This window comes from Oncorhynchus kisutch, linkage group LG15 (assembly GCF_002021735.2).
Source record: "Oncorhynchus kisutch isolate 150728-3 linkage group LG15, Okis_V2, whole genome shotgun sequence".
Taxonomy (NCBI): Eukaryota; Metazoa; Chordata; class Actinopteri; order Salmoniformes; family Salmonidae; genus Oncorhynchus; species Oncorhynchus kisutch.
Window position 1 is genome coordinate 56,733,854 of NC_034188.2, and position 27,987 is coordinate 56,761,840.

Here is a 27,987-nt window from a genome sequence, read left to right on the forward strand (position 1 = left end):
CATACAGTCAGTGGACACAGAACACTTTCTCTGCTGATTTGTCATTGATTTTTATCATATTCAAATTCCTGGAAGCATATGCTGGAAGCATATGGACAAATTAAAGTACTTTTCTATCCTAATATTTCTATTGTATTCTAATCTGATATTTCTATTCTATTCCATTTATTTCCCGCACCATACGCTTGTTGAAGTATGAAAATGTCTGCACTCACTACTGTAAGTTGCTCTGGATAAGAGAGTCTGATGACTGACTAAAAGGTAGAGTAAATGTTGAAGCAGTGACTGGTCTATGTCATGACTCACCAGGGTAATGTGGCCTAAGTGGATGACAAGCACAACTCGACAGTGCCAAAGGGAGTTGGTATTGTGAACCTTTTGCGACACACCCGTGTTGTGGCCTGTTGTAGAAGGATACAATCATAGCCACCCTTTAATCCCTATTCACAATGTCTGATATGAGGCATGTCTTCTGGTCTCACCTTCTCACAAAGGTGCTCCCACATCCCCATCACTGACTTCCTGTAGATCGCAGAACCAGACACCACAAAGACATGAGACACACACCATTTGAGGTGTCAACATCTGAATTACACACGATAAAAATACAGACAAACACATAAATACAACACAGTGTATCTGCTTCCAAGCTCCATCTTTGTGTGTAAATGTTTCTTGACTAACCTGTGCGGGGAGCTGTAATGTCTTCAGAATGGTCTCCACTTTAGACTTGAAATCCTCAGGTTTCAGTTTCCCCCTAGAGATACCCATCTGAATGGTGACGAACACAACCTGGGAGGGGGGCAACAGGGACATTGTTAGCTATTCATCTAGACACAAATGACCATTAAAAGAATGCATAACACCATGCCCAAACTGGACGCGTGTGTACATCCGCGTGCACAAATGTGCGCAAATTGATTTTGTCCCCCAACACCAAACGCGATCACGACACACAGGTTGAAATTTCAAAACAAACTCAGAACCAATTATATTAATTTGGGGACAGGTCGAAAAGCATTAAACATTGATGGCAATTTAGCTTGCTTGCAGTTGCTAGCTAATCTGTCCTGGGATATAAACGTTGAGTTGTTATTTTACCTGAAATGCACAAGGTCCTCAACTCCGACAATTAATCGACACATAAAAAGGTCAACCGTATCGTTTCTAGTCATCTCTCCTCCTTCCAGGCTTCTTCTTCTTTGGACTTTATATGGCAATTGGCATCTAACTTTCATAATAAGGTCTATTACCACAACTGACCGACCTCAGTTCATCTTTCAATCACCCACGTGGGTATAACCAATGAGGAGATGGCACGTGGGTATCTGCTTCTATAAACCAATGAGGATATAGGAGAGGCAGGACTTGCACCGCCTTCAGCATCATAAATAGAACTGACTTCTATTTTAGTGCTTGGCAACGCAGACGCTCGTTGGCGCGCACAAGCAGTATGGGTGCAATATTGAATAACATGTATGTGTACATTTATTTTGCAATGCGAGTGGTGTGATCAGCATGTAAGAAGCAGGTCTCATAAAACAGCTTTGCAGTGTCCGTGCTTGACAATACATGTGTAACAGTATAACTTTAGACCGTCCCCTCGCCCATACCCGGGCGCGAACCAGGGACCCTCTGCACACATCAACAACAATCATCCTCGAATCATCGTTACCCATCGCTCCATAAAAGCCGCGGCCCTTGCAGAGCAAGGGGAACTACTACTTCAAGGTCTCAGAGCAAGTGACGTCACTGATTGAAACGCTATTTAGCGCGTACCGCTAACTAAGCTAGCCGTTTCACATCCGTTACACTCACCCCCCTTTTGACCTCCTCCTTTTCCGCAGCAACCAGTGATCCGGGTCAACAGCATCAATGTAACAGTATAACTTTAGACCGTCCCCTCGCCCATACCCAGGCGCGAACCAGGGACCCTCTGCACACATCAACAACAGTCACCCACAAAGCATCGTTACCCATCGCTCCACAAAAGCCGTGGACCTTGCAGAGCAAGGGGAACTACTACTTCAAGGTCTCAGAGCAAGTGACGTCACCGATTGAAACGCTATTTAGCGCTGCACCACCGCTAACTAAGCTAGCCGTTTCACATCCGTTGCATTTGCCACTACCTTGTAGCCTTTATTTAATAAGCTGGCCTGTCTGGGCTGGATCTCAGGAAAGATAATCCTGTGAAGGAGATAAGAGAACAAATAAAGGGAAGGAAAAGTCAAGAGACGAAGAAGATGGATGAGGAGAGAGCGATAGACCAAGCAAAGCGAGAGGAGGTCGTATGCAAAGCCAGGACTTGACAGAACAGAAGAATGTCTGGGCCAAGAAGAAAGATGGGTCGGCTTTAAAAATAAATTACTAAAAGTAATTGTGTTTGTACTGCTTGGTTTGTCCAAAGTGCTCAAATGTAGGCCTAAAAAATGTAATCCTTTGATGGACAATAAATAAAGCATCTCATTCAAACATAACACAAAGATTAATTGGCTTGAATCAAATATTTAGTTGTACAGAGTTACCTCTAACCTTGGTGCTTCCAGTGATGCCAGCAGCTGTGTAGAGCATGAGGTTTCCAATCTGTTGCCAGTGGCTTTGAGAACATGCTGAGGCTGATGCCTGCTGCTGGAAACCATCTCTGATGGCCCCTGAAGCCCTCTCTGATATCTCTTGGAGCTGTCAGAGCTTCTCCTCAGCAAGCTTCTCAGCCTCGCCCCCACTGTCTGAGCCCTCAGTCCTCCGACGCTTCTCCTGCGGGTCCTCCTAGGAACTGCATGGCCTCTTGGATGCCTGCATCAAAAACAAAAATACAATCATGGTATGGTCAAATAAAACTTCAAGTAAATTGAGGTTGGCATTGTGAAAACATGGTGTATTTTGAACAGTTGAAGTGATGCGTTCAGTCCTCTTGGTTACTCAAAATATTGCTAGACAAATTAAAATGCATGCCATTTTCTCCTTTAAAGATAAACGTGTTCTCATACCTTCTCGGGAGAGGAAGCAAAAAAGTATTGGATACTGCGTTTGAGACCTGTGCTCTGAAACGCTGTTGTTCATTCCTCCTTTTGTCTTACAGTGCCTTGCGAAATTATTCGGCCTCCTTGAACTTTGCGACCTTTTGCCACATTTCAGGCTTCAAACATAAAGATATAAAACTGTATTTTTTTGTGAAGAATCAACAACAAGTGGGACACAATCATGAAGTGGAACGACATTTATTGGATATTTCAAACTTTTTTAACAAATCAAAAACTGAAAAATTGGGCGAGCAAAATTATTCAGCCCCTTTACTTTCAGTGCAGCAAACTCTCTCCAGAAGTTCAGTGAGAATCTCTGAATGATCCAATGTTGACCTAAATGACTAATGATGATAAATACAATCCACCTGTGTGTAATCAAGTCTCCGTATAAATGCACCTGCACCTGAGGTCCGTTAAAAGCGCAGAGAACAAGGAACACACCAGGCAGGTCCGAGATACTGTTGTGAAGAAGTTTAAAGCCGGATTTGGATACAAAAAGATTTCCCAAGCTTTAAACATCCCAAGGAGCACTGTGCAAGCGATAATATTGAAATGGAAGGAGTATCAGACCACTGCAAATCTACCAAGACCTGGCCGTCGCTCTAAACTTTCAGCTCATACAAGGAGAAGACTGATCAGAGATGCAGCCAAGAGGCCCATGATCACTCTGGATGAACTGCAGAGATCTACAGCTGAGGTGGGAGACTCTGTCCATAGGACAACAATCAGTCATATATTGCACAAATCTGGCCTTTATGGAAGAGTGGCAAGAAGAAAGCCATTTCTTAAAGATATCCATAAAAAGTGTTGTTTAAAGTTTGCCACAAGCTACCTGGGAGACACACCAAACATGTGGAAGAAGGTGCTCTGGTCAGATGAAACCAAAATTGAACTTTTTGGCAACAATGCAAAACGTTATGTTTGGCGTAAAAGCAACACAGCTCATCACCCTGAACACACCATTCCCACTGTCAAACATGGTGGTGGCAGCATCATGGTTTGGGCCTGCTTTTCTTCAGCAGGGACAGGGAAGATGGTTAAAATTGATGGGAAGATGGATGGAGCCAAATACAGGACCATTCTGGAAGAAAACCTGATGGAGTCTGCAAAAGACCTGAGACTGGGACAGAGATTTGTCTTCCAACAAGACAATGATCCAAAACATAAAGCAAAATCTACAATGGAATGGTTAAAAAATAAACATATCCAGGTGTTAGAATGGCCAAGTCAAAGTCCAGACCTGAATCCAATCGAGAATCTGTGGAAAGAACTGAAAACTGCTGTTCACAAATGCTCTCCATCCAACCTCACTGAGCTCGAGCTGTTTTGCAAGGAGGAATGGGAAAAAATGTCAGTCTCTCGATGTGCAAAACTGATAGAGACATAACCCAAGCGACTTACAGCTGTAATCGCAGCAAAAGGTGGCGCTACAAAGTATTAACTTAAGGGGGCTGAATAATTTTGCACGCCCAATTTTTCTGTTTTTGATTTGTTAAAAAAGTTTGAAATATCCAATAAATGTCCTCCCACTTCATGATTGTGTCCCACTTGTTGTTGATTCTTCACAAAAAAATACAGTTTTATATCTTTATGTTTGAAGCCTGAAATGTGGCAAAAGGTCGCAAAGTTCAAGGGGGCCGAATACTTTCGCAAGGCACTGTATCCAACACTTTCAACCTTTCTACAGCCTTCCCCTTCTGGGCAGGGGATGAGGAGGTTTCGTTGGAAGTAGAGAACTACACTCTGAAGAGGTGGCTCTGGTTGACCAGGTAGAGGGTGATATCATGGGTCAGTCGGCCAGACTGGCCTCTACCAAGACTCTCGCTGCCCAAGGAAGGAGTTTGGACCAAGCTGAAGAGGAAAAATATTGTTACTTTGACAGCAATTACAGACAGGTTAAGCAGTAGTGTTGAGTGTTTAACTAAGATTAGAGTGTTGGCCTCATCAACAGGCACAATGTAATAACTTCATACCTGTGTTACAAGTACCTCCTTGTCTGCATAACAGGCCACCAGCTTCGCTAGAAGGAATATGAAACATTTTATATAGTTATGCAGTTTAGATAGCTGGCTTGAGTAATCCCACTAGACACCCATTTAAAATTATGCGACAGAAATATGCATCCCAATAATCTGTCCTTTCTCCTGAAGCCTACACTCATTCACTACTCTTCTCACATTTAGAAGCTTTGCATTGGTGTAAGCAAGGGCTAGAGGAAGTTTCCATATACCATTCCTTTTAAATCCATGAAGGAAAGTGAACAGGTGCGCACACTTTGGGAGGAAATAGAAATAATCCGAACATAGCCATTGATACCTATTGGTATCTAACGTTAACTAGCTAGTCCTTTTACCCTGGTTTCGGGAGCACTTCTTGTCAACAACTCCAGTCTCTGGACCACGACCTAGGATCACGGCTTGGCCATCGGCTAGTGGGACACAAACTCCGGATGCACTGACTACTGTGCACTGCTGCATCTGCAAAGACAAGAGACAGTAGTGAACAACAAATAACGTAAGGGTGTCCGTAACATGTCATTTTAAAATGCCTGTAACGTGAATTAACCATGCCAAATTTGACTGAAGTCAAGAGCGATTATAACTAATGTAGCGTTATAAATTAAACGCTAGCTACTGGCTAGCCATGTATGCATGTAGTCATGCATGGGCCAAAGCCAAGCTTTGCGTGGTGAATACATCCACATCGGTCATTCAAAAGTGTACTCGTTATTTTCAGTTCACAACTACACAAGAGGAAGTATGGAATATTGCAGAGAAATAAGCAGAACACTTTAAAGGTGGCACTTGTCAACTTTAATTGGTTTGTCACAAAAACACTTTCGTTTAGAAACATCCATCTCATATATGGTTCTGAACCTAGTGGGCTTGTTTTTCCCATGTCTTATCACTCTGCCATCATACCCTCTATTCGTTTTCCACAATAAGACTGCTCACATGGGTGGAGTCAGTCTCAGAAGTGCTATTAGAATACCTGCCTGCAGAAAAACCGGTTTGTCGAAACAGACATCTGACTAGCCGAGGTTTACCCAATTCAAAGACGCTAACTGCTTTAGCACATATTGACATAGTATCTTCTAATCGGGACTGCTTTAGCACATATTGACATAGTATCTTCTGTTGAACAAAGGGTACATTAAATTACTACACTCCTTAATATGGTTAGTGTTCCCACAAGGACCTATCACCATGTTACATCGCTTGTTTACAGAAGACATAGGCTGCCATCTGTGCTAATTAGCTAGCTAGCCCTAACCCTTAACCTCAGACCTTACTTTCAGCATTTATTCCAAAACCCTATTCTTTCCCCATTCATTTTTCCTGTAAGGATGGCTGAATGAACCTGAGGTAATTCCCGGGTTTAGGACTAAAAGTGGCGAGTTTGATTGTGTTGGGAAGAAAAGTACAATCATCACATAGAACATTTATTTATTTTATTTATTTTATTTTACCTTTATTTAACCAGGTAGGCAAGTTGAGAACAAGTTCTCATTTACAATTGCGACCTGGCCAAGATAAAGCAAAGCAGTTCGACAGATTAAACGACAGAGTTACACATGGAGTAAAAACAAACATACAGTCAATAATGCAGTATAAACAAGTCTATATACAATGTGAGCAAATGAGGTGAGAAGGGAGGTAAAGGCAAAAAAGGCCATGATGGCAAAGTAAATACAATATAGCAAGTAAAATACTGGAATGGTAGTTTTGCAATGGAAGAATGTGCAAAGTAGAAATAAAAAATAATGGGGTGCAAAGGAGCAAAATAAATTAATTAATTAAAATTAAATACAGTTGGGAAAGAGGTAGTTGTTTGGGCTAAATTATAGGTGGGCTATGTACAGGTGCAGTAATCTGTGAGCTGCTCTGACAGTTGGTGCTTAAAGCTAGTGAGGGAGATAAGTGTTTCCAGTTTCAGAGATTTTTGTAGTTCGTTCCAGTCATTGGCAGCAGAGAACTGGAAGGAGAGGCGGCCAAAGAAAGAATTGGTTTTGGGGGTGACTAGAGAGATATACCTGCTGGAGCGTGTGCTACAGGTGGGAGATGCTATGGTGACCAGCGAGCTGAGATAAGGGGGGACTTTACCTAGCAGGGTCTTGTAGATGACATGGAGCCAGTGGGTTTGGCGACGAGTATGAAGCGAGGGCCAGCCAACGAGAGCGTACAGGTCGCAATGGTGGGTAGTATATGGGGCTTTGGTGATAAAACGGATTGCACTGTGATAGACTGCATCCAATTTGTTGAGTAGGGTATTGGAGGCTATTTTGTAAATGACATCGCCAAAGTCGAGGATTGGTAGGATGGTCAGTTTTACAAGGGTATGTTTGGCAGCATGAGTGAAGGATGCTTTGTTGCGAAATAGGAAGCCAATTCTAGATTTAACTTTGGATTGGAGATGTTTGATATGGGTCTGGAAGGAGAGTTTACAGTCTAACCAGACACCTAAGTATTTGTAGTTGTCCACGTATTCTAAGTCAGAGCCGTCCAGAGTAGTGATGTTGGACAGGCGGGTAGGTGCAGGTAGCGATCGGTTGAAGAGCATGCATTTAGTTTTACTTGTATTTAAGAGCAATTGGAGGCCACGGAAGGAGAGTTGTATGGCATTGAAGCTTGCCTGGAGGGTTGTTAACACAGTGTCCAAAGAAGGGCCGGAAGTATACAGAATGGTGTCGTCTGCGTAGAGGTGGATCAGGGACTCACCAGCAGCAAGAGCGACCTCATTGATGTATACAGAGAAGAGAGTCGGTCCAAGAATTGAACCCTGTGGCACCCCCATAGAGACTGCCAGAGGTCCGGACAGCAGACCCTCCGATTTGACACACTGAACTCTATCAGAGAAGTAGTTGGTGAACCAGGCGAGGCAATCATTTGAGAAACCAAGGCTGTCGAGTCTGCCGATGAGGATATGGTGATTGACAGAGTCGAAAGCCTTGGCCAGATCAATGAATACGGCTGCACAGTAATCAAATCAAATCAAATCAAATTTATTTATATAGCCCTTCGTACATCAGCTGATATCTCAAAGTGCTGTACAGAAACCCAGCCTAAAACCCCAAACAGCAAGCAATGCAGGTGGAGAAGCACCTAATGTTTCTTATCGATGGCGGTTAAGATATCGTTTAGGACCTTGAGCGTGGCTGAGGTGCACCCATGACCAGCTCTGAAACCGGATTGCATAGCAGAGAAGGTATGGTGAGATTCGAAATGGTCGGTAATCTGTTTGTTGACTTGGCTTTCGAAGACCTTAGAAAGGCACGGTAGGATAGATATAGGTCTGTAGCAGTTTGGGTCAAGAGTGTCCCCCCCTTTGAAGAGGGGGATGACCGCAGCTGCTTTCCAATCTTTGGGAATCTCAGACGACACGAAAGAGAGGTTGAACAGGCTAGTAATAGGGGTGGCAACAATTTCGACAGATAATTTTAGAAAGAAAGGGTCCAGATTGTCTAGCCCGGCTGATTTGTAGGGGTCCAGATTTTGCAGCTCTTTCAGAACATCAGCTGAATGGATTTGGGAGAAGGAGAAATGGGAAATTCTCAATTATGGTGGATTTATCAGTGGTGACAGTGTTTCCTATCTTCAGTGCAGTGGGCAGCTGGGAGGAGGTGTTCTTATTCTCCATGGACTTTACAGTGTCCCAGAACTTTTTTGAGTTAGTATTGCAGGAAGCAAATTTCTGCTTGAAAAAGCTAGCCTTGGCTTTTCTAACTGCCTGTGTATAATGATTTCTAGCTTCCCTGAACAGCTGCATATCACGGGGGCTGTTCGATGCTAATGCAGAACGCCATAGGATGTTTTTGTGTTGGTTAAGGGCAGTCAGGTCTGGGGAGAACCAAGGGCTATATCTGTTCCTGGTTCTAAATTTCTTAAATGGGGCATGTTTATTTAAGATGGTTAGGAAGGCATTTAAAAAAAATATCCAGGCATCCTCTACTGACGGGATGAGATCAATATCCTTCCAGGATACCCCGGCCAGGTCGATTAGAAAGGCCTGCTCGCAGAAGTGTTTCAGGGAGCGTTTTACAGTGATGAGTGGAGGTCGTTTGACCGCTGACCCATTACGGATGCAGGCAATGAGGCAGTGATCGCTGAGATCTTGGTTGAAGACAGCAGAGGTGTATTTAGAGGGGAAGTTGGTTAGGATGATATCTATGAGGGTGCCCGTGTTTAAGGTTTTGGGGAGGTACCTGGTAGGTTCATTGATTATTTGTGTGAGATTGAGGGCATCAAGTTTAGATTGTAGGATGGCTGGGGTGTTAAGCATGTTCCAGTTTAGGTCGCCTAGCAGCACGAACTCTGAAGATAGATGGGGGGCAATCAGTTCACATATGGTGTCCAGAGCACAGCTGGGGGCAGAGGGTGGTCTATAGCAGGCGGCAACGGTGAGAGACTTGTTTTTAGAGAGGTGGATTTTTAAAAGTAGAAGTTCAAATTGTTTGGGTACAGACCTGGATAGTAGGACAGAACTCTGCAGGCTATCTTTGCAGTAGATTGCAACACCGCCCCCTTTGGCAGTTCTATCTTGTCTGAAAATGTTGTAGTTTGGAATTAAAATGTCTGAGTTTTTGGTGGTCTTCCTAAGCCAGGATTCAGACACAGCTAGAACATCCGGGTTGGCAGAGTGTGCTAAAGCAGTGAATAGAACAAACTTAGGGAGGAGGCTTCTAATGTTAACATGCATGAAACCAAGGCTATTACGGTTACAGAAGTCGTCAAAAGGGAGCGCCTGGGGAATAGGAGTGGAGCTAGGCACTGCAGGGCCTGGATTCACCTCTACATCGCCAGAGGAACATAGGAGGAGTAGAATAAGGGTACGGCTAAAAGCTATGAGAATTGGTCGTCTAGAACGTCTGGAACATAGAGTAAAAGGAGGTTTCTGGGGGCGATAAAATAGCATCAAGGTATAATGTACAGACAAATGTATGGTAGGATGTGAATACAGTGGAGGTAAACCTAGGTATTGAGTGATGAAGAGAGAGATATTGTCTCTAGAAACATCGTTGAAACCAGGAGATGTCATTGCATGTGTGGGTGGTGGAACTAATAGGTTGGATAAGGTATAGTGAGCAGGACTAGAGGCTCTACAGTGAAATAAGCCAATAAACACTAACCAGAACAGAAATGGACAAGACATATTGACATTAAGGAGAGGCATGCTTAGTCGAGTGATCAAAAGGGTCCGGTGAGTGGAGAGGTTGGTTGGTGATTTAGACAGCTAGCCAGGGCATCGGTAGCAAGCTAGCATAGGATGGAGGTCTGTTGTTAGCCACCTCCTGCGCTCCGTCAGTAGATTAGTGGGGTTCCGTGTGGTAGAGGGGATCAATCCAAATCACACAACAACAACAAAAATAAAAACAATAGATATAGTTATAGAGGCCCAAGAAGAAAACATAATAATAATAATAAAAAATTTTTAAAAAAATAAAAAAATAAAAAAATAAAAATTTTGATAAATAAAAAATAAATGAAATAAAAAATAATAAAAAATGATAAAATAAGAAATATATAAATATAAAACAAATAAAAAAGAAAAAATATTGTCCGATTGTCTATTCAGATAGCAGCCGGTAAGACAGCTAACGGTTAGCAGGCCGCAGATGGGCGTTCAGGTAACGTCGCGACGGAGGAGCCAGCCGAATAACTCCTTCGGGTAGATAACGTCGGCAGTCCAGTTGTGAAGGCCCGGTGGGGCTCCGCGAAGGCAGCAAAACGGGTCCGGATAGGCGACTGCAGCCCAGGTGCGATTGATGGAACTCAGGAGTGATTGACGGAGCTTGCTAGCTCCGGAACAATTGATGTTTGCTCCGGAATCGACGAAGGCCGATAGTCACACGGATAGCAGCTAGCTAGCTGTGAGATCCGGGCATGAATGTCCAGAGAGCAGTCGAAATCCAGGGACATGGAGAGAAAAATTTGTCCGGTGTGCTCCGCTCCGAGCCGCGCTGCGCCGTACAGAACTGGCGATAGACTTTCGAGCCAAAGGATAGCCGATGACCACAAACCGTGGTTAGCTGAACACCAACGACTTGCCAGTAAGGGAGCCAACTAGCTTCTGAACTAGCTTCTGGATTAGCTACTGGCTAGTTTCAGGCCAGCCTCCTGGAGTTTCTGGCTAGCTTCTTGGAGGATTACAGATCTGAGGTAAATAATACTTTTTTATAAATATACATTGGTGAGGCGGGTTGCAGGAGAGTGTTTTGAAGATGAGTTGATGGAAAATAAAAATAAAATGTATGTGAAAAAGTTGTAAATATATATATATATACAGGACACGACAAGACGAGGACAAAAGACGTCTGAACTGCTATGCCACCTTGGAGAAGAGGAAGATTAAGAGCTCAGTTCAATCCAACCTGCATAGCAGTATTTACACAGCAGCTCTTTTTCCAATGGTCAAATTAACTCACATATTGGTCTTGGGTACTGTATAAAAACCTACAACTAACTACCAGGGTGACCCTCTCACAGGTATGATTGCACTTGATATAATTAGAACTGTGTGGGTATGGCATTAATATAGTAAATAAAGGATTTTGTTTAAACATAAAAATTCCACCCCGTGTTGTCACGCCCTGATCTGTTTCACTTGTTCCTATGATTGTCTCTACCTCCTCCAGGTGTCACTTATTTTCCCCAGTGTATTTATCCCTGTGTTTCCTGTCTCTATGTGCCAATTCGTCTTGTATGTTTTCAAGTCAAGCAGCATGTTTTTCCCGTGCTCCTGTTTCCTGTTCTCTTTTCCTAGTCTTTCTGGTTTTGACCCTTGCCTGTTTTGTCTGGACTCCGTACCCGCCTGCCTGCCTTTTCTGCCTGCCCTGACATCGAGTTTGTCTGCCACTCTGTACCTCTTGGACTCAGAATCTGGTTTTGACCTTTTGCCTGTCCATGACCATTCTCTTGCCTACTCTTTTTGGATATAAATACAAAACTAAGACTCTAACTATCTGCCTCCTGTGTCTGCATCTGGGTCTCACCTTGTGCCCTTATACTTGTGGGATTAGATCTCCCAATCATTGAACTATGAGCCAATTGTTTTAGAAGACTACACCACCACTCATAGAAGTTGGGAATCAAATACGAGTTGACATTACCACCATTGTCATCTATTTCCTGTAATGATTTGTAATTGAAATAATAATTGTTGTCCTTCAAACTTTGCTTTTGCCAAAGAATTGTTCATTTGCAGCAATTACAGCCTTGCAGACTTTTGGCATTCTAGTTGTAAATTTGTTGAGGTAATCTGAAGAGATTTCACCCCATGCTTACTGAATCACCTCCCACACGTTTTTGGATTGGCTTGATGGGCTTGATGGGCACTGCTTACATACCATACGGTCAAGCTGCTCCCACAACAGCTCAATAGGGTTGAGATCCGGTGACTGTGCTGGCCACTCCATTATAGACAGAATACCAGCGGACTGCTTCTTAGTTAGTTATTGCATAGTTTGGAGCTGTGCTTTGGGTCATTGTCCTGTTGTAGGAAGAAATTGGCTCCAATTAAGCACCATCCACAGGGTACTGCATGGGGTTGCAAAATGGAGTGATTGCCTTCCTCCTTCAAGATCCCTTTTACCCTGTAAAAATCTCCCACTTTACCACCACCAAAGCACCCCCAGACCATCACATTGCCTCCACCATGCTTAACAGATGGCATCAAGCACTCCTCCAGCATCTTTTCATTTGTTCTGCGTCTCACAAATGTTCTTCTTTGTGATCCGAACACCTCAAACTTGGATTTGTCTGTCCATAACACTTTTTTCCAATCTTCCTCTGTCCAGTGTCTGTGTTCTTTTGCTCATCTTAGTCTTTTCTTTTTATTGGCCAGTCTGAGATATGGCTTTTTCTTTGCAACTCTGCCTAGAAGGTCAGCATCCCAGAGTCACCTCTTCACTGTTGACGTTGAGACTGGTGTTTTGCGGGTAGTATTTAATGAAGCTGTCATTTGAGGACTTGTTTCTCAAACTAGACACTCTAATGTACTTGTCCTCTTACTCAGTTGTGCACCGAGGCCTCCCACTCCTCTTTATATTCTGATTAGAGCCAGTTTACGCTGTTCTGTGAAGGGAGTAGTACACCGCGTTGTACGAAATCTTCAGTTTCTTGGCAATTTTTCACATAGCCTTCATTTCTCAGAACAAGAATAGACTGACGAGTTTCAAAAGAAAGGTCTTTCTTGCTGGCCATTTGAGCCTGTAATCGAACCCACAAATACTGATGCTCCAAATACTCAACTAGTCTAAAGAAGGCCAGTTTTATTGCTTCTTTAATCAGAACAACTGCTATGTTTCACTATATTGGATCACTCCAATATATTGGTAACACTCTGCGGAGTAGGGATACATCCGAGGTGAGGATTTACAGATTTACTCCCGTGTACACCTGTGTCACGGCTGGGATCCGCCCCTATATATAGACCCCACGTTCTCTTTCATTTTCTTGACGGACGCCCGCTAGGTCTGAGGTACAAACTTTCTGAAGTTCGCTTGGTAAGTCACTGGTAAGTGTAATATCTTTCGTGGAAGTATACTCAATGGCTGTTTGCAGCCTGGAGCAGCTGGCCACATGGCCAGCCCTTCCTCTTGAGTGCTCCACCTGCTGCGCTTGGTTGATCTGTATCTTCCGCCCGTGGTTTGTCGTACTTTGTTTTGTTAGCTTTGTTAGCGTTACACTACGACTCTGTGTGCATCCATTAGTATGGTGGCTCTTGCTGCCACAAACTGTAATTTACCTTACACAACTTGCCCACTGGCTTGTTCTATGTGTGTGTTGTGAATTGCTTTAACATCATGCTGTCACGGATCCCTCTGGAACTTTCATTGCGCACACCTGGCCCCCATTCCCACTGATTGTATTTGTATACAGTTGAATTCGGAAGTTTACATACACTTAGGTTGGAGTCATTAAAACTCGTTTTTAAACAACTCCACAAATTTCTTGTTAACAAACTATAGTTTTGGCAAGTCGGTTAGGACACCTACTTTGTACATGACACAAGTCATTTTTCCAACAATTGTTTACAGACAGATTATTTCACTTATAATTCACTGTATCACAATTCCAGTGGGTCAGAAGTTTACATACACTAAGTTGACTGTGCCTTTAAACAGCTGGGAAAATTCCAGAAAAATCATGTCATGGCTTTAGAACCTTCTGATAGGCTAACTGACATCATTTGAGTCAATTGGAGGTGTACCTGTGGATGTATTTCAAGGCCTACCTTCAAACTCAGTGCCTCTTTGCTTGACCTCATGGGAAAATCAAAGGAAATCAGCCAAGACCTCCACAAGACTTGTAGACCTCCACAAGTCTGTTTCATCCTTGGGAGCAATTTCCAAACACCTGATGGTACCACGTTCATCTGCACAAACAATTGTATGCAAGTATAAACACCATGGGACCACGCAGCTGTCATACCGCTCAGGAAGGAGACGCGTTCTGTCTCCTAGAGATGAACGTACTTTGTTGCGAAAAGTGCAAATCAATCCCAGAACAACGGCAAAGGACCTTGTGAAGATGCTGGAGGAAACAGGTACAAAAGTATCTATATCCACAGTAAAAGGAGTCCTTTATCGACAACCTGAAAGGCCACTCATCAAGGAAGAAGCCAGTGCTCCAAAACCGCCATAAAAAAAGCCAGACTGAGGTTTGCAACTGCACATGGGGAGAAAGATCATACTTTTTGGAGAAATGTCCTCTGGTCTGATGAAACAAAAATAGAACTGTTGGCCATAATGGACATTGTTATGTTTGGAGGAAAAAGTGGGAGGCAAGCAAGCCGAAGAACACCATGCCAACCGTGAAGCACGGGGGTGGCAGCATGTTGTGGGGGTGCTTTGCTGCAGGAGGGACTGGTGCACTTCACAAAATAGATGGCATCATGAGGAGGGGAAACTATGTGGATGTATTGAAGCAACATCTCAAGATATCAGTCAGGAAATTAAAGCTGGGTTGCAAAAGGGTCTTCCAAATGGATAATGACCCCAAGCATACTTCCAAAGTTGTGTCAAAATGGCTTAAGGACAACAAAGTCAAGGTATTGGAGTAGAGGTTGACCGATTATGATTTTTCAACGCCGATACCGGTTATTGGCGGACCATAAAAGCCTATACCGATTAATTGCCAGATTTTTGTGTGTTTTTTGTTGTTGTAATAATGACAATTACAACAATAATGAATAAACACTTATTTTAACTTAATATAATACATCAATAAAATCAATTTAGCCTCAAATAAATAATGAAACATGTTCAATTTGGTTTAAATAATGCAAAAACAAAGTGTTGGAGAAGAAAGTAAAAGTGCAATATGTGCTATGTAAGAAAGCTAACGTTTCAGTTCCTTGCTCAGAACATGAGAACATATGAAAGCTGGTGGTTCCTTTTAACATGAGTCTTCAATATTCCCAGGTAAGAAGTTTTAGGTTGTAGTTATTATAAGAATTATAGGACTATTTCCCTCTATACCATTTGTATTTCATTAACCTTTGACTATTGGATGTTCTTATAGGCACTTTAGTATTGCCAGTGTAACAGTATAGCTTCTGTCCCTCTCCTCGCTCCTCACTGGGCTCGAACCAGCAACACAACGACAACAGCCACCATCGAAGCAGCGTTACCCAAGGGGAACAACTACTAGAAGGCTCAGAGCGAGTGACGTTTTAAACGCTATTAGCGCGCGCTAACTAGCTAGCCATTTCACTTCGGTTACACCTGACACATCTCGGGAGTTGATAGGCTTGAAGTCATAAACAGCGCAATGCTTGACGCACAACGAAGAGCTGCTTGCAAAACGCACAAAAGTGCTGTTTGAATGAATGTTTACGCGCCTGCTTCTGCCTACCACCGCTCAGTCAGATACTTAGATACTTGTATGCTTGTATGCTCAGTCAGATTATATGTAACGCAGGACACGCTAGATAATATCTAGTAATATCATCAACCATGTGTAGTTAACTAGTGATTATGATTGATTGTTTTTTATAAGATAAGTTTAATGCTAGCTAGCAACTTACCGTGGCTTATTGCATTCGTGTAACAGGCAGGCTCCTTGTGGAGTGCAACGAGAGAGAGGCGGGTCATTATTGCGTTGGACTAACTGTAAGGTTGCAAGATTGAATCCCCGAGCTGACAAGGTGAAAATGTGTCGTTCTGCCCCTTGAACGAGGCAGTTAACCCACCGTTCCTAGGCCGTCATTGAAAATAAGAATGTGTTCTTAACTGACTTGCCTAGTTAAATAAAGGTATAAAAAATATATATGTATTAAAAAAATTATTAATAAAAAAATCGGCGCCCAATTTCCGATTGTTATGAAAACTTGAAATCGGCCCTAATTTATCTGCCTCTCCGATTAATCGGTCGACCTCTATATTGGAGTGGCCATCACAAAGTCCTGACCTCAATCCATCAGATAATTTGTGGGCAGAATTGAAAAAGTGTGTGCGAGCAAGGAGGCCTACAAACCTGACTCAGTTACACCAGCTCTGTCAGGAGAAATAGGCCAAAATTCACCCAACTTATTGTGGGAAGCTTGTGGAAGGCTACCCGAAATGTTTGACCCAAGTTAAACAATTTAAAGGCAATGATACTAATTGAGTGTGTAACCTTCTGAGCCACTGGGAATGTGATGAAAGAAATAAAAGCTGAAATAAATCATTCTCTCTACTATTGTTCTGCCATTCTTAAAATAAAGTGGTGATCCTAACTGACCTAAGCCAGGGAATATTTACTAGGAATAAATGTCAGGAAATGTGAAACACTGGGTTTAAATGTATTTGGCTAAGGTGTATGTAAACTTCCGACTTCAACTGTATATGTGCCCTTCCGATTCCTCCACGCGGGTCACCACATAAGCTCTCCCAGGGCGTCGGACCCCTGCTCCATGGCCTTGTTGGCTTGGCTGAGCTCATGGCTTCTGTTTGTGACAGGTGTGATGGTGGCATCCCCCCTGGGGATCTGCATACCTCGTGTATGCACTGCCTGGGTTTGAGCCACACGGAGAGGAAGGTGGAACACCCTACTGGATGCCCGTTTGTGTGGTGTTCACAGAACGCTTGCGCCTGGTGCGATTGGAGGCCATGCGCGAGTGGGTCGGCTAGGCTGGGGACGAGCTCCCTCCCTCAGGAGTGGTGTGCAGCGAGCTGTTAGTCCCTCTACAGGGCCCAGCCTAGCCGACCCTGTTGCCTCAGCTGCAGGTAGGCACAGAGGAGCTTCTCCGGGAAGCCATGGAGGTGTCTTGCCTGCTTTCCCAGGGATATGGCTCGCACTGAACGCACGGGCCATGGTGCAGCCGGTTACCTCCTGGCACCATCTCTGGCTGGCCCAATCCCGTCTGCCAGCTGCTCTCCAGAGCACATTTACTACTCAACCCATCACCCCAGGGCTGACGTTAGCTGAGGGGTTGATGGCATTCTGGAGCAGACCGATAAGGTTCGTAAGGACCGGGAGACAGTTCATGCCACCTTGTCAGGCCCCGGGTCCGTGGGTGGCAGACGGACCAGGTGGGTGGCAGACGGACCTTCTCCACCCACCTGCACCCGAACAATGGTGGGGTCCCTCTCCTGCCCCATCGCCTTGTGCTAAGGGACAACAGCGGGGAGGGGCACAGTGTGCAATGAAGCAACAGCTTGTTTTTCCCACACGGGTCTTCCCTGTTTTTTTTTGCAGAGGTACTGGGTAATTTATCCCTCACCGGGTTCCTATTCCTCCAAGCGGGTCACGACATAAGCTCTCCCAGGGCATCGGACCCCTGCTCCGTGGCCTTGTTGGCTTGGCAAAGCTAATGGCTTCAAGTTGTGACCGGTGTGATGGTGTCAACTGTCACCGCCAGAGGGACGTGCCTGGGGGACCCAGACGCTCAGGGCGCCAGAGGAGAGGTGGGCCCCGGCATTACCCCTAACACACCCTTCCCCGGCCTCGGCCGCTTCTCCCGGTCTCAAAGGGCAAAGTAGGGTATCCACAATGCTCGAGGGGTACCGACTCCAATTTCGGTGCCGGCCACCATCCTTCAGGGACCTTCGTGTCACCACTGTGGCCGACCCACTGACGAAAACCCTGCGACTGGAGATCTACTCACTCCTGGACAAGGGTGCCATCCGCAGGATCGAGACATCAGAACGGCTAGGTGGGTTCTACTCCACTTATTTGTGATCCCAAAAAAGAGACGGAGGGTTTCGACCGATTCTGGACCTTTGCAACCTCAATGGGTACTTGAAGGTACTGAGGTTCCACATCCTGTCCCCAGTCCGAGTGTTGCAGGCCGTGTCCAGGGACGAGTGGTTTGTGACGCTGGACCTGAGGGATGCGTACTTCCATGTTCCTGTTCACCCAGCTAATTTGCGGTACCTTCGATTTGCATTCGAAGGGACAGCTTACGGATTCATGGCTCTTCCCTTCTGCCTCTCCTTGGCACCCCGCACTTTCACAAAGTGCATGGACGGTGCCCTGGCACCTCTCACGTCCCCAGGATTGTTGATCCTCAATTACCTGGGCAATTGACTGATTTGTACCCCGACCAGGACCCAGGTTCTTTCAGACAGACATGCTTCTTGACCCACATCGGCGGGCTGGGCATTACTGTAAATGACAAGAAGAGTCGTCTGATGACCACTCAGACCTCATGGGAGCATGCCTGCCCACCAGAAGGGTTCAGGCAATCTTATCCTGCCTCAACCACTTTCGGTAGGGGCGGTGGTATCCGCCCTGACCTGCCAACGCCTGTTGGGCTTGCTGACGGTGGCCCCGTTGCTGATTCCCCTGGGCCTGCTCCATCTCCGGCCTCTTCAGCTGTGATTCAGCTCCCACCGGCTGCACCCGAAGCGCCACCGTCACCGCCAGCAACGGGTGACTGCACAGTGCCTCAGGGCATTGTTGAGGTGGAGCTGTCGCTCCTTTCTTTCAGGTGGGGTGGAAATTCTAAGGATGTGCCGCAGGAAGCTGGTCAGCACAGACGCCTCCCAGATCGACTGGGGGGGTGTGACTAAGGGCAGGTCGGCCAGCATCTGTTGGCTATCCCCTCGGAGCGGCAGGCACATCAATGCACTAGAGCTCTGAGCTGTACCGCTGGCTCTGTCGTCTTTCCTTCCACATCTGAAGGGAAGACATGTCCTGGTGAGAATGGACAACACCACAGTGGTGACTTACATCAACCATCAGGGTGGCCTGAGGTCCCATCACTTCCATCTTATGGCACGGGAGCTCCTTCTCTGGGCTCAGGGACGTCTAGCGTCTCTACGTGCAGCACACGTACCTGGCATCTTGAATGTGGCAGCGAATATGCTCCTGAGGGAGGGCCCACCACCTTGGACTGTAGCCTACATCCCCAGGCCGTGCAGCACCTGTGGGACAAGTTTGGGAGGGTGCATGTGGACCTGTTTGCCTCCCTGGGCAATGCACACTGCCCGCTGTGGTACTCCATGTCGGATCTACCAGGGCCTCTGGGTTTGGATGCTCTGGCTCAGGATTGGCCAGCTTTACACATTCCCCCCTCTTTTTCCCCTGATCCAGGCTTTGCTGGACAGGACCACAATGGCAGAGCATCGTCTGGTGCTGGTGGCCCCATATTGGCCCAGACGACCCTGGTTCAGCCTTCTCCTGTCCCTGTTGTATGGGACACCTTGGCAACTGCCCCTGAGACCCGACCTGCCGGGGGAAGTCTGTGGCATCCGAGACCACACTGCCTCAATCTGTGGGCTTGGCCGCTGAATGGCACCAATGGTTCATGTTAGGACTATAGGAGGGCATAATGAACACCATGCAGAGCGAAAGGGTGCCGGCTACAACCGTGGTATACCAGTTGCGCTGGAAGCTGTTCTGCTATTGAGGTTGTGCCCGAGTCATGCGGAGTGCAGTATGTCCTCCAATACCTGCAATCTCGCTTGGATGTGGGCTTGGCAGCCTCAACAGTGATAAGGCATTTGGCCGCTATATCTGCCTGCTTTTTCTGAGGTTTTGCTTACGTTCCCCCGGCAGTGGCAGGGGAGTCTGGGCCTCCCTCCGGCATACTGTGCCCTGTGCGGGCACTGGCTGCCTATGTGGAGTGGACATGGTCAGTGAGAACAGACCAGCTCTTTGTCTGCTATGGTGAGAGAGTTGGCTCAGGTCTCCAACCTGACTCTGCCACACTCCCCGTGCGCCCTTTGGGGGGCTGCCTCTCGGGCTTCCTTGCTAGCCGTGTTTGCTCATAACGCTGCCGCTATGCTTTAGCTGCTGCCTTCTCCTTCCTCTCTGCTTCTACCTGCTTCCAGGGCAGGCGATCCTTCACGGCCAGGATCTCCTCCCATGTCCAGGATCCCTTGCCATTCAAAATGTCCTCCCACGTCCATGCCTCCTTACCATGCTGCTTGGCCCGTTTGTGGTGGGAAGTATTGTCACGGCCGTTAAAAGAAGAGGACGGACCTCCAGCAACTCCAGTGGCGGGCCGGGCGCAGTGCACGCTAACTAGGTCGCCAGGTGCACAGTGTTTCCTCCGACACATTGGTGCGGCTGGCTTCCGGGTTTGATGCGGGCTATGTTAAGAAGCAGTGCGGCTTGGTTGGGTTGTGTTTCGGAGGATGCATGGCTTTCGACCTTTGTCTCTCCCGAGCCCGTACGGGAGTTGTAGCGATGAGACAAGATAGTAAGTACTAACAATTGGATACCACGAAATTGGGGGGTCAAAAAAAAGAATTAAGAAAAAAGAAGAGGACCAAGGTGCAGCGTGTTGATCGTACATTTTCTTTATTATATGGAAAATGACACCGAACAAAACAATAAACACTTCAAAAACAAACCATGAAGCTAAAGGCTATGTGCCCTAAACAAAGTCAACTACCCACAATAACAGGTGGGAAAATAGGGCTGCCTAAGTATGGTTCCCAATCAGAGACAACGATAGACAGCTGTCCCTGATTGAGAACCATACCCGGCCAAAACAAAGAAATACAAAACATAGAAAAATGAACATAGAATGCCCACCCAAATCACACCCTGACCAAACCAAAATAGAGACAAAAAAATATCTCTAAGGTCAGGGCGTGCCACGATGTAAACACTTGCACAATTTTCAAACAATGGCCTAACCGAACCACAGACTGAACGTTGCCAACTTTTAATTTGCAGTAAGATGCAACCACTTCCAGCTGATTGCAAGAAAACTTGCTTCGGTACAATGTTCGCGTACATTTGGCTATTGTTTACATAATGTACATCAAGTGCAATTTTTTTATTTCACCTTAATTTAACCAGGTAGGCCAGTTGAGAACAAGTTCTCATTTACAACTGCGACCTGGCCAAGATAAAGTAAAGCAGTGCGACACAAATAACAACACAGAGTTACACATGGAATAAACAAACGTACAGTCAATAACACAATAGGAAAAAAAATCTATGTACAGTGTGTGCAAATGAGGTAAGGCAATAAATAGGCCGTAGTGGCGAAGTAATTAGAATTTAGAAAATAAACACTGGAGTGATAGATGTGCAGAGGATGAATGTGCAAGTAGAAATACTTGGGTGCAAAGAAGCAAAAATAAATAAATAACAATATGGGCATGAGGTAGTTGGCTGGGCTATTTACAGATGGGCTATGCATAGGTGCAGTGATCTGTGAGCTGCTCTGATAGCTGATGCTTAAAGTTAGTGAGGGAGAAAGGGCAGGGCAGGGCAATGCATCAGAGATTAAAAATACATACCGGAAATACAAGCCGACAGAGCCAAACCGGTGCCCCAAAAAGTCTGGTTAATAATACTTTCCTGTGGACATCTTATCTTCACTTCCTATCATCAAAAGGACCAACACCACGGACAACTGGTAAAGTCAGTTTAAATATCATTGTATTCATCATTCTGGCTTCTTTTTTAGGGCGACTTAGTTTCAGTCTGATGTATTAGGCAACCCTTCTGGTAATTGGCTGACTCCACCCATGTGAGCACACTGTATTCATACAGACTCACTGTTGACAGATGCCTGCCTTTCCCCTGCCCTGCCCTGTCTGCTCAGGTCACAGTGGCCAGTCATTGGCCACACACATGTCCCTCCCTGCTCCTTTAACTTGTTTTGCTGATGTGATGATCTCTTTCTTCCCTTCATTCAGACTTTGCCCCAGGTATGCTCAGTAGAATGTAACACAGCTTGCTGCTCTGCTTGCTCTGAACTCCATTTTTGGCTTGACACTGATCTTCAGCTGTTGGTTTTCCTTTGTTTCTAGGTAGGTTTTACAGATGCCGTTGTTTGTTCTGAACTATTTATGATGCTTTTGTTGTAGAGATTACCGCAGAGTAAAATTTAGAAACTTGTTTTATTTCCTAGCAACAGTTTGAAAAGAGTTGTACATGGACTGGACTGTCAACCTCCAGTACTTATACTGTTTTAAACATATCTGTCATTTAAAATCCTTTTTTTCTCCACCACCAATAGGATCGTCAGCCCACAGACTAAGCCATGACCCAAAGCAGCATGTTCCGTGAGGAGGCCTACACTGCCCTGATGAGGGGGGTCAAGGAGCTGGACCTCAACGGGCCAAACATACCCAGTGACTTAGTACTGATCGGCGACCAAGCCTTCCCACTGGCCATGAACGCCTGTGGCCAGGTCCTGATGGCTGCCTCATTCTACGGCCGAGGCCGGGTGGTGGTGCTGGGTCACGAGGGTTACCTCACTGCCTTTCCTGCCCTGGTGGAGAATGCGCTGACCTGGCTGACAGGCTCGTCCTGTGACAGCACGACCGTGGGCGTCCACCAGAGCTGTAAGGCCGTGGCTGACAATCTGAGCTACTCCAGCCTCCAACCCAAGGTAGGGGGCTTCTGCGAGGGCCTGGGAGTGTATGTGACAGATGCGTACTGCGTGGGCCCAGAGGTGAAGGAGCTGGTAGAGTTCCTGAAGGCGGGAGGTGGGCTGCTGATGGCTGGCCAGGCGTGTAGCTGGGCCGAGGGACCCAAACAGAACACCCTGCTGGGTTTCCCGGGGAACAAGGTGTCCAGCGTGGCTGGCATCTACTTCTCGGAACACCCTGGAGAGCTGGGTAATCTCCCTGTGCCTCCACAGATACCTTCCAGCTGGCTGGCTGTGGCGTAAGTATTTGGCACTTCATAGAGAGAAGAGAAAAAGGCGGTGGCATATTAATATAGAGATAATGTAGTAAAACGGAAATGTATACATGGTGGTATTTTCTGCCTCAAATCACCACCTCCTATAACCAGGTGTAAAAAACAAAACAAGAAAGCAGAGTTTATTTAACTCCAGAAATCACCTGGTTAAATAAATGTTTAATCAATTGTTTATTTGAGCAATTTTTATGTGTCTTAAGTTGTCAAATCATACCTACACTTTCACTCTATTCTTTCCCTAGGATGAGCATGGACTTCAAGGATGACCTGGAGTTCCTGCTGGAGGGCGTGACTGAGTTTGATATCCAGGGCGGGGCTATTTGCTCAGAGGTGCTGGTACACGGCCCTCTGGCATTCCCCATTGGCACCACACAGGACGGCAGGCCCTTTCTGGCCGGGGCATACTACGGCCAGGGCCGAGTCATCGTGGTCACCCACGAGGGATACTTGGGCCGAGAGCAGATGTCCCCCTTCATGCTCAATGCCGTGCGCTGGTTAGATCAGGGTCGTAACGGCTTGGTAGGCGTCCTGCCCCAGCTCGGCGCTGCCCACACCCTGCTGAGCAAGTCTGGCCTGCGCTGTGAGAAGAGCGGCTTCAGGAAGGAGCTCAGCGTCTATGTCTGCACCTCCTACAGCGACGCCCAGGCCGACGAAATCCAGGATTTTGTGGCCGAGGGCGGGGGCCTACTGATCGGGGGCCACGCCTGGTACTGGGCCCAGGCCAACCCAGGCCACAAAGCCATGACAGGGTACGCAGGCAACCGCATCCTCAACAAGATGGGCCTCAGCCTGTTGGGGAACACTCTGGATGCAGGCTGCTACAAGGCCCCAGTCCCGGGTCAGACCTGCTCTGAGGGCTTCCACTTCCGCCACCTGCTGCGCCGCTTTGCCGGTCACGTGACCCAGGGCGAGGCACTGACGGAGCATGAGGAGGCCGGTCTGAAGAAGCTCGGCAGCGACTGTGCCAATTACCTGCACATGCGGGCGCATGATTGTGCCTCGTACACCTCGGTGGTGGCCATGCTCACTGACGTGCTGAAGGAGGCGGGCATCCCCCAGGTGTGCCACAGCTGTCCGGTGATAAGCGCCAAGGACCACCTGCTGCTCAGTGTAGGCGCGGAGGTGTACAAGGTGTGCCAGGACCCAGACGCCCTACTGCCTTACCTGATCAAGGACCAGCCCATGATGCCTGCCTTGTCCAATGCCAGGGTTAGGATCAACTGTAATACAGCAGGTTAGTTGTCTCTCATTCTCTCTTATGGGACATGAGCTCTAAAATGGAGGATCATAGGTCTAATGGAGATGGTTTAGTCTTGGGAACCAATATGAAACACACCAGGAGTAATGGCTTAGCTAAAACAGGTGCGAAAAAATACTTTTCACAATAGCTACTCTGCTTATATGCAAGTTCATTGGTTAGCGTGGTAATACGTGTTTCTAACCTTACTCTCACTATTATATTCTGTTGTGTTGGAATATAACCACTACGGAACATTGTCTTAGGCGGAGAGGAGTGGCTCAGCACTGGTCTGTTCCTTTCCCCTGGGATGAGGACGTACATGGCCATGCCACCACAAATCGTCAACCAGGGCTGGAAGGTATCCAATACTGCTTTTTGTTTTGTCTTATAATTATACATTCTATTGAATCAAATAATGTTTTATTTGTTTTGCGATCAAGCCCTCAATAACTTTGTGAATTGATTGATTGACTGATGCCCCTGTTACCATCAGGTCCAGATAGGCTGTCAGACTGACAACATTGGGAATTCGAACGAGCTGAAGCGAGCGCCAGTGGTTCATGAGCGCTTCCCCATAGACTCAGAGATGATGCAGGTGTGGAACCTGTGGGGCGGTCTCCTCTATCTCATCGCCCCTCCTAAGACCCAGGTGGAGGGGGTGGAGGTCATTATTCAGGGGGCTGTGCCGGCCCCCTACTACAAGACTGGTAAGTGGGTGGGAGAGGTGGGAGTCTATGATGCATTTTACACTTTGGTCTAATAATGCATCCAAGTGATGTATTATAAGGGTGTTACAACTATGAGTTGTTATAACCCATGAGTTGTTATGATCACTTATAGCAAGTGTTATAATGCACTATAAGTGTGCCATTTATTATCTGTGTGTGCCTCATAGAAAGTTTCACAGAGAGGGTATTTCAATGAGACTAACCTGGATAAATACCAGATGAATAAAAGATGCATACACCATAAAGAGAACAAAGTACATTACTCCATCCAGCCTCCTCATTTACTCATTTACAATATATCGGTCTGGGAACCTTTTCACTTCATCCAGGCAGAATATTTCATATCTTTTAACCTCTTTTTGTACCCAATTTCTTGTAAATGAATCAAATCTTTATTCATTTCTCGGAGTTGTATTCATGTATTCTGATCTGCTATTCATGTATTCCTAATACATAATTGAGTTGCTTCCTGCTCGCTGTTGCCATTTAGAATGTACAATGATGAAGGCTGCCACAGATTAAAAGGGGAAATGACGCAGCCTTTGTTCTCTATGAAACATCTGTAGAATACAGAGATGAACTAAGCTGAGAACAGCTATGCTCTCAGATAGACTGTGTCATTGCAGCTGTGTTACTAAAACTGAAGCTGAATCCCTGCTGTTATGAGAATGGATTTGCAATGTGCTACTCATCATTGTGGTAGGAAATCACACTGTCCCAAAGATGAGTCTGGTAATAGTCATCATGAAGGCCATTTAATGTATGTTGTTCACCTATGCTAGGCTTATCTGTTACCTCTAATTGGCATACCAAGCTGAGATGAGATTGATTGACTGATCATGAAGACACACACAGCCCGGTCATAACACCTCATTAAAATGATCAATTCTGTCAAATGATCCTGTATTTTCCTCCAACCCTTGCCTCTCTCCTGTCTCTAGGGGTGACCACGCCTGCAGACTGGGCAGTTCTGCGGACCGCCCCTTCCCCCTGGGCAGAGATGGAGTTTGAGAACATCATCCTGACCGTCCACTCTGATGTGGTCCGAGGTCTGGATCGGCCTGACCTGGTGGCAGCGCTCTGGGATGACATCATGAGGGGAATAGCTGACCTGGCTGCCGTCCCCGCCAAGTTCCCACGCAAGGAGCGCTTCGTGGCCGACGTCCAGATTTCCCATGGTCAGCGTCTGTCCCTCTTATTTCTTAGCATGGACAAACAGTCTTGACTGGAATTGACTATGGTAGGGAACCAGGGATTGTGTCATTGCTGGATATGAACAGGAAAAAGAGAGATTATCTGAAAAGACATATCCCCCCCAAAAATGTATTTTGAGTCAGGTAGGACAGTACCGATACAGTTTCTAAGTGAGTAAGTTGTTGTGCTGTAGAAAATGTGTTGTACGCAAGTAACCTACACTCTTAGGAGAAAAAAAGGTTTCTTTGGCTGTCCCCATAGGAGAAGCCCTTTTGGTTCCAGGTAGAACCCTTTTTGCTTCCATGTAGAACCCTTTCCACAGAGCTACGTGGAACCAAAAAGTATTCTCCCATGGGGACAGACACAGAACCCGTTTGGAACCCTTATTTTAAAGAGTGTATAGCAGTGGGCTGCACAACCTCTGCCCTGTTAGTATCCAGACATTAATTAGACCATCTCCTTCCTCTCTCCCTTCCCCCCCTACAGGCTTCATGCATGCAGGCTACCCTATCATGATACAATCCTCCTCCGCCCCAAACCTGGTGAACCCTGTGGCAGCCCGCAGCTCGGGCCTGTGGGGAGCCATCCACGAGCTGGGTCACAACCAGCAGAGAGGAGTCTGGGAGTTCCCCTCGCACACCACTGAGTGCACGTGTAACCTGTGGTCAGTGTACGTGCACGAGGAGGTGTTGGGGGTGAATCGGGATCAGGCCCACCCCAACATGGCGCTGGCCAACCGACAGAGCCGTGCCGAGGGGTACGCTAAAGGGGGCAGGAATCTGGCCAGCTGGGACATGTGGGTGGCACTGGAGACCTACATGCAGGTGACATGAGATTATTGTGACGTATACTGTATAGTACGCCCTGCTGCAGAGTATGTTGTGTACAAACCCTACAATTAGTGCTTGTTAAAAGGCATGTGTAGTTAGACAGGAAAGCATAGATGCAACAGTAAAACATCTACAAAAAAAATGTACTTTATCTAGGGTTGAGTTTGTGTAAACAGTTTGTCCTCCTTCCCACCAGCTCCAGGACCAGTTTGGCTGGGACGCCTTCAAGAAGGTGTTTGCTGCCTACCACACCATGCAGAACGTGCCCAAAGACAACCAGGGAAAGATGAACCTGTATGCTGAGACCTTCTCCCTGGCGGTCGAGAGGAACCTGGCTCCTTTCTTCAAGGCCTGGGGCTGGCCCATTGAGCCCGCTACAGAGGAAAAGCTCTCTAACATGCCGGTGTGGAGCGACCACCCTATGGCCCAGTATGGCTGACCTATTGGGGAGGTCACCCCCTTAAATTGGGGGTCAGAGGTCACAGGTCAGGGATTGCTGGTGAAGGGTAGGTACCGTCTGGTGACGGGTTAAGGTAAAGGAGTGTTGATTAGGACTTTGCTGGCCTGGTGTAGAAATGCTACTGCAACAATCATGGTTGCGTCTACTGTGCAAAGAAATAAATAATCATAACGGTTTTTGAAGTCATCACAAAGGGCTGGCTGAGGAGACTGGCTCTATTGTTGGCTATAAATGCAATTGTATATTCTAGTGCACTTCAGAAGAGTCCGCGCAAGTGCCTTATTCATCATAAGTCGGATGTTTTACAGGGTCTATTTCATTCCAAATGTAGTTATGTGCCCAATAAAGCACCTTATTCTGAAGTCGCATATGTTTTTGATACTGTATACAAAGCTATAGAAGTGTACCACTTGTTA

General features: G+C 46.2%; 1 protein-coding gene across 1 annotated transcript; it reads left to right on the forward strand.

Moving 5' to 3' along the window:
• Positions 1–5,294: 5,294 nt before the first annotated feature.
• On the forward strand, positions 5,295–27,933 carry LOC109905530 (TRPM8 channel-associated factor homolog). Its single transcript, XM_020502951.2, has 9 exons — positions 5,295–5,537; positions 22,108–22,221; positions 22,431–23,083; positions 23,362–24,353; positions 24,623–24,717; positions 24,853–25,066; positions 26,029–26,265; positions 26,768–27,105; positions 27,308–27,933. Exons 3-9 carry the CDS (start codon positions 22,455–22,457, stop codon positions 27,548–27,550), a joined length of 2,748 nt encoding a protein of 915 aa, XP_020358540.1. The 5' UTR covers positions 5,295–5,537; positions 22,108–22,221; positions 22,431–22,454; the 3' UTR covers positions 27,551–27,933.
• The last annotated feature ends 54 nt before the right edge of the window (positions 27,934–27,987 follow it).

Excerpts from the sequence above, each read along its gene's own strand:
- LOC109905530 (XM_020502951.2), top strand. The coding sequence starts at position 22,455 with ATGACCCAAAGCAGCATGTTCCGTGAGGAGGCCTACACTGCCCTGATG. Across the intron at positions 25,067-26,028 it reads GGCCCCCTACTACAAGACTG|GGGTGACCACGCCTGCAGAC; the intron begins GTAAGTGGGTGG and ends TCCTGTCTCTAG. Across the intron at positions 27,106-27,307 it reads CACTGGAGACCTACATGCAG|CTCCAGGACCAGTTTGGCTG; the intron begins GTGACATGAGAT and ends CCTTCCCACCAG.